This window comes from Triticum aestivum, chromosome 1A (assembly GCF_018294505.1).
Source record: "Triticum aestivum cultivar Chinese Spring chromosome 1A, IWGSC CS RefSeq v2.1, whole genome shotgun sequence".
NCBI lineage: Eukaryota > Viridiplantae > Streptophyta > Magnoliopsida > Poales > Poaceae > Triticum > Triticum aestivum.
Genome location: NC_057794.1, coordinates 453,393,001 through 453,399,789, shown reverse-complemented (window position 1 = coordinate 453,399,789; position 6,789 = coordinate 453,393,001). Strand labels below are relative to the sequence as shown.

At 51.6% G+C, this 6,789-nt stretch overlaps 1 protein-coding gene across 1 annotated transcript; it reads left to right on the top strand.

Moving 5' to 3' along the window:
• Positions 1–3,394: 3,394 nt before the first annotated feature.
• LOC123055635 (glutathione transferase GST 23) lies at positions 3,395–4,671 on the top strand. The gene is made up of 2 exons (XM_044479566.1): positions 3,395–3,873; positions 3,956–4,671. Exons 1-2 carry the CDS (start codon positions 3,520–3,522, stop codon positions 4,424–4,426), a joined length of 825 nt encoding a protein of 274 aa, XP_044335501.1. The 5' UTR covers positions 3,395–3,519; the 3' UTR covers positions 4,427–4,671.
• Positions 4,672–6,789: the final 2,118 nt, after the last annotated feature.

Sequence of the window (6,789 nt, the reverse complement as noted above, 5' to 3'; positions counted from 1 at the left end):
GGGAAGAAGCGCAACAAAATAAAATTACCCTTCGTCACAAATTATTTGTAAAGCTGGATGTATATAGATATATTTTTAATTCTAGATACATAAATTTCTATTTATTTCTACGATAATTAATCGGGACGGAGGAAATACTTGTCAATGAGTTTCTTTGTGTAAGAGAGAAGAGAGGGCTAGATTTTGTGTCGTGGTGTGAGTTTCTCCTCTAGCACGCTCCCCTTTTTATGGCATCTTGCCCCTTATGTTTCAGGTATAGTTAACCTAACTCCTACAATCTTAAGTGGCAAAATTATTAAGCTACCTCGTTTGGCTTGTGTTTTCTGAAGCGGAGCTGAATTTTAGAAAACAAAGCAATCTCAAACAGACTTCAAATATTGTGTCTTGGGTGGCTTCAAGATTCATGTTATAGAATTCAAGGTGACGTCCTCTCCTTGATCCGTCTCTTATATGTGCGTTTGTGTGCGCGTGCACGTGTGTGTGTGCGTGTGTGCGTGCGTGCGTGTGTGTGTGTGTGTGGAAGGTGGTTCTAGTCGAGCCTGACCTGATTGGTGAAATGGTGGTAGCTTAATAGCTGATCAGAGAAGTTACCATAGATGAAGTATTCGATTACACGAGAAATCACGCTGAGATGCTGCCCCAAAATCTTATCGTCTCTCACTCTCAGATTGTGCAACAACTTCTCGAGGGATGTTGTTTAGGACGGCTGCTTTCTCATACCAGCGTGCACACCGACGTCAAGATGGGGAGAAGCGCAACAAAATAAAATTACCCTTCGTCACAAATTATTTTTCAAAATGAATGTATTTGGACATATTGTTAGTTCTAGATACAGAAATTTTTATTCATTTCTATGGTAATTAATTCGGGACGGAGGAAATACTTGTCAATGTGTGTGTTTGAGAGAGAGAGAGAGAGAGCGAGAAGAGAGGGCTAGATTTTGTGTCGTGGTGTGAATTTCTTCTCTAGCACGCTCTCCTTTCTATGGCATCTTGCCCCTTATGTTTCAGGTACAGTTAACCTAACTCTGACAATCTTAAGTGGCAAAATTTTATCAGGAAAAACGCACCGCTTACCTTATTAGCTCAGCTTGATCACGGATTCACGAGGACAAATTTGTATGGAAGAACAAATAAGTCGTTGCTTTCTTTTCTTATTCTACAAAAATATGTGAAGCAACTCACCTTATGTTGACATTATTTATCCTCAATCATTTTTTTTCATGCCCCGTATGTCGAATGTGGTTTTAAGATTTGCAGAATTTCATTAGCATAGAAAACCAAGTGACTGGTAAAAAATGTACGAGTTCACGTCGGTCGTGAAATCCATAGAAAACCATGGACTAACACTAAAATGGGTGCCGACGATGAAAAACTCAAGGGAACCCTCTGGAAGCGGCATCTTGGCTCTTGGGTGCATCTACATCCACTAGTGAACAATAAAATCATTAGAGATAGTAAAAAAAAAATGATGCAAAATGCTCATGTCCGTGAAGTCCGTTAGAAATAGTAAAACAAAATGATGCAAGATGCTCATGTCCATGAAGTTCGTGCCAAATTTCATGGAGTTTGGACATTTTATTAGCTCTCAGCAAAAAAGACGAAATTCGGACTTGTGAGAAACTTTTGAAAACAACAATTTTCAGTGCTTATTTTGTCTTTTTTGCCACGAGCCTCTTTAATGTTCATTTAGCCATGAAATTTTGCATGCACCCGGCGCACTGAAACATCTTGCATCCAAAAACAACTTAGATCTTTCACAATTTTCTGCTCATTTTTTATTTTACTGTTCACCGGACACAGATGAACCGGCAGCGAATCGTATATCTGAAGCCCTCCGCCATATCGAGTCCGTTCAAATCTCATCTCCTCTGCATTTATTCCTTGCTTTTGCGAATGAATGTGGCTAGATTTCAGTCGACTGAGATTTAACCAAGTCTCGGTCAAGTGACATAACATGCTAGAGAGAAAAAGAAAAAGAAGAATTGCACGAATCTCAATGCATAGATCTCACGGATATAGCATTGAAGTCTCAGTCGGCAAGACTGTTTGCGAATAGCCAGGGTGATAGTGTTCTTGTCGTGGACAGGGACGCATGCCGGCCGGATAAACCGCCGTGCACCACCAGCAAGCAGACCGGTATAGTGCAGCCTCATTGATGGTGGCGCTGTGAGAAATGTAGTACATGGAAATTAGGCCAGAGCGTGGCACGAGCCCGAGCCCACGACACGCGAGAAAAGCGCGACAGCGCGCGCGCACAGCGTCGGCAGCACAGCAGCAGCAGCTGATGGAAACGCTTCCAAGGAACGGGGGACTTTTGGTCGTGCCGTCTTGCCCCGGCTGCTGTTGCTGCCTTTCACCATCCCCAGCCCCGCCCCGGTCGCCTCCTTCCTTCTCTTTTGCCATCGCCCATGCCACGGTCAGGTCAGGTCCCCTCCGCGCTGTGTACGCACAGTCCTCGCACAATGAAACCATCGGCAAAAGCATGGCGCGTCGGGTTACAATTTTTTTTTTGGTTAAACAGAAGAGAACTGTGACTACGAAGTACGAACGACGGTAGAGATGCATCCCGGCGGGACAATAAATGCTTCTTGCCGGCCGGCCGGGCTAGTTCTAGAGCGCAGGTGGTCTTCAGTCAAACGCACCGCGAGATCCCTTTCCGGTTTGGTCGCAAACATAGTATTAGCCAGGGCGCATCGACCAAGGCTCGGGTTTTCTTATCTTATGTAAACACGCTTTGACCAGGCTTTCTCACGACCTGCTGGCTTTGTCTACACTATCATCTCTCATATTTCACCATCTTGATGCAGTGCATTGCACAGTGATCATCACGCCGTGAAAGTTCAACTCTCCCCACCATTCTCTCCACGGAGGCCAGACTACCGACCTGGCCGGATTGTGCCGCAAGCCAGCGAGCAGTATTGGGGAACAAGTCGAGAGCTCTCGATCAACGCGCCTGCTTTTGACTCGGTAATGCAGACGCAAATCCACCAGAGCTGCGAGGCAAAAGCTAGCGGAGACTTCTCTGTTGTGACTGTCGCACCGCTGGTCCAGCTCGCCATGATCCTCCCCGTGACAACTTCTTTTCACCGACCGGATAAACAAATCACTACAGTAAAAGTAAAGCACTGTAGTTACTAAGCAGTAAGCAGGTTCACACTTCTCAGTGAGTAGAAAGTCGACGACGACTCCGAGCCAGCCAGTACCGCTCTGTGTACCTTGCCGGGGAAGCCTCCCCGGCCCACCGCCCCTCGCCGTCTCCACCCACACACACCGTCCTTCTCCGGCGCGCTAAACCCCATCCAGCTGACATCCCGGGCCCACCCGACCACCTCACTTACGTGTGGGGCCCACCTACCACCCTCCCGCTCTATATAAACCCTCTCCCACCCTAGCTCCAAGCCACACACCAAAAAGAATCTCACTCCACTCCACTCCACTGCAAGCAACAATACAAACATCATCCGAGCATCCTAAGATCGACCGGAGTCCTTCCTTCCTTACTTTCACGTAGCCGGCCATGGAGAAGGTGGCGGAGAACGTTGACGCTGGCGCGGCGGCGCAGCTGCAGCTGAAGCTGTTCGGGTCGTGGGCGAGCTCGTACACGCACCGCGTGCAGCTGGCCATGCGGCTCAAGGGGCTCGCCTTCGAGTACGCGGAGGAGGACCTCGGCAACAAGAGCGACGCGCTGCTGCGCCTCAACCCCGTCTACAAGAAGGTCCCCGTGCTCGTCCACGACGGCCGCTCCCTCGCCGAGTCCGTCATCATCCTCCAGTACCTCGACGACGCCTTCCCGGCCTCCCGCCAGCTCCTCCCCGCCGACGCCTTCGACCGCGCCGTCGCTCGCTTCTGGTGCCACTTCGGCGACGACAAGGTATGCATACACGCGCACGCGGTGCTCGTGATGATTCTCTGACGCCCGTGGAACATGGCTGACCTGTTTCTGTGGAATGCAGCTTGGGCCGGCGGTGGGGGCGGTGTTCGCGTCCACGGGGGAGGAGCAGGAGGCGGCGGTGCGGCAGGTGCACGAGAACCTGGCGCTGATCGAGGCGGAGCTGCGGGAGGGGGCGTTCAAGGGCCGGCGCTTCTTCGGCGGCGACGAGGTCGGCTTCCTGGACGTCGTCCTGGGCTGCGGCTCCTACTGGCTGGCCGTCTTCGAGGAGGTCACCGGCGTGCAGCTGGTGGACGCCGAGGCGTTCCCGCTCTTCCACGCCTGGCTGCGCGACTTCGAGGCGCAGGACGAGGTGAGGGAGACCATCCCCTCCATCGACCGCCTGCTCGAGTACGCGCGCGGCCTCCGCCAGATGCTGGTCGCCATGGCCGCCGGCGCCGGCGCTGGCGCAGCCTCGGCCGACGCCCCCACCGCCGCTCCGCCCGCCGCGGCACCCCCGGCCGCCACCACGGCTGACATCGCCGTGGACATATGATATGACCGCAGGCCGTGCACGCGCTGAACTGTGGTTTGTGTCGGTCGGACGTCGTCGTCGTAGCTACTAGCTAGTATAGTTTCCCGTGTTGTGCGGTGCCGAGCATGTGGCGAGGCGCCAAGAATTGCGCTGCTACCACTAAGTGGCGCAGTCTGGCTAGGTGTCGTTGATTTCTTTCTCTTCTCTTCCACTCTTTGTTATGCGTTGTGTGTTTGTAACTGGGAATCTTATGCGTTTGCTTCCTAGCTTTGCTTGTTTAGACATAATGCACGTGTGTGAGACTGGCATTTTCGTTGGATTCAACGGCCACATGAGCGAGAAGCTGACGCTGTGTTCCTCCTACCAACGAGTGGGTAGTGCGCATTACAGTTTCTTTTAACTGCGGGTAACTCTGGCGGACTGGTATCACAGTTTAGCAACGGTTTTCACCTCACAAGTTCACTATAGCACTATATTGATGCCAAGAGGGAGTGGAGTACAAGTCCGGCCCAAGTTGATTTATGTTAGTTCTGCCCCAAAATGCTGCGGTTAAACGTGGGTCAGGATGGGGGTCCAGCGGCGTGGTAACCATTTAATGCTACTGATTTTATCAACACCTGCTTCTGCAAAGTGTAAACTTCTCTACTATTGAGAATTCATTATCAGTGCGTGCGTTTGTCATGAAGCCTGCTGCTCATCCACACCGGCCATTAACTTCATGCCCTGCACCCAGATGCTGCATCATGCCATCATCGTGCCCAACTTGACAACTTCCGCTTGATGGTTTCAGTTAATCCCTATCACAAAACACGATCAAAGAAACTTATCTCCAAAACAAATCCAAGAAACCCAATAATCTCGTTTTGCAGCGGCTGGCAGAGCGCGCCGGCGCTGACGGCAATGAACAAAAAGAGTGCATGGGGACAAATAATTCCTACCGCGGGCGGCAAAATTGATAAATTTAACCTATGAACGAAATCAAATTATAGAATGAACTGTCCGTGAAACTATTTCATAAGGTTGACCTTTACTATTTCACAAGGTTGATCTTTTTGTGTGACGCTTGACACAAAGGCGCAACACTACACTGTGCAACCTCACAGGTAGGCGCTACACGCCTGGCCAGCGTCGCACCCGTGTGATCCGAAAATTACTAAGTCAGTGTGCATCGCCTGAGAGCTAGGCGCCACACTATACAGTGTAGCGCCTAGCTTCTAAGCATTGCACTAGTGGTTGTTTCATTTTGTAGTGCAACCACTAGTGCAGTGCCTGAGAGCTAGGCGCCACACTATACAGTGCAGCGCCTAGCTCTTAGGCTCTGCATAATGACTTAGCAATTTTTAGGCAGTCTGGGATGCAACGTTGGCCAGGCGTGTAGCGTCTATCTGTGAGGCGTTGTACATTGTAGTGTGACGACTTGGTGTCGGGCGTCACATAAAAAGGTCAGCCGCGTGAAATAGTTTCACGGACAGTTCATTCTGTGATTTAATTTCGTCTACAGGTCAAATTTATTAAATTTGCCACCGCGGGCGCTGCAGCCTGCAGATTTCATATGCACACCGATATGGGCGCTGGCGGGCACGCAGAGCTCAGAGGCCGAGCACCGCCGCAGAGCTCCTGGCTAGAAATAAGAGCCGGGACAGCGAGAGAGGATCCGAAGCGGTGCCGATCGTGTGGCCACGGGGAGATCGCCTAGCTCTGACCTTTTTTAAAACTCGGCAGAGTGGGAGCCTAGGGAGTAAATAAAGCGGTGTCAGGTGGCGGAGGCGGATCCACTGGCGCGTCGTGGCGACCTCCGGCGGCCGCGCCCGTGCGCGTCGGCGTCGCCCACGTGAACGGCGGGTGCGTGCGTCCCCGCTACGGCCAGAGGCCGGATACTAGAGTAGTAGGAGTATTAGTGGTGCACAGTGCGCTCATTATTCTTGCCGGGATCGGGCCAGTTCGGAATCATGCCGCGCGCACGTCCGCATTTAACCCCCGCCCTGACGCCCGCCGTTGATTGATCACTGACGCCAGGCCACGACGGACGGATGGACGGACGGGCGGGCGGAGTATTCATCGCTTTGCATCTACTCCAGTTGGCGGATTGATGGAGCACGTACGTACGCGCGTACTGCCCGATCGCAACGGAAGCTACTGCTAGGGCTCTTTCGGTACGCTCGTGCTCCGCACTTTGCGTTTGTACTGTAGCTCTGTATGTCTTCTACGTCTGCTGGAAAATTAACCAGTCAGTCACAACATTAGGGCAACTCCAACCAAAAGACCCAAACCAACACAAAATTATCCTTTTTTGTGTCCGCTTGGGTCGCCAAACGGACATACGGACACGCGCAGTGCATCCAACGGTGCTACCCCATTTGAAATGACATTCGTCGGCCTAGCCG

Coding starts and splice junctions, on each gene's coding strand:
- LOC123055635 (XM_044479566.1), top strand. CDS start 3,520: ATGGAGAAGGTGGCGGAGAACGTTGACGCTGGCGCGGCGGCGCAGCTG. Junction 3,874..3,955: donor GCCACTTCGGCGACGACAAG/GTATGCATACAC, acceptor TGTGGAATGCAG/CTTGGGCCGGCGGTGGGGGC.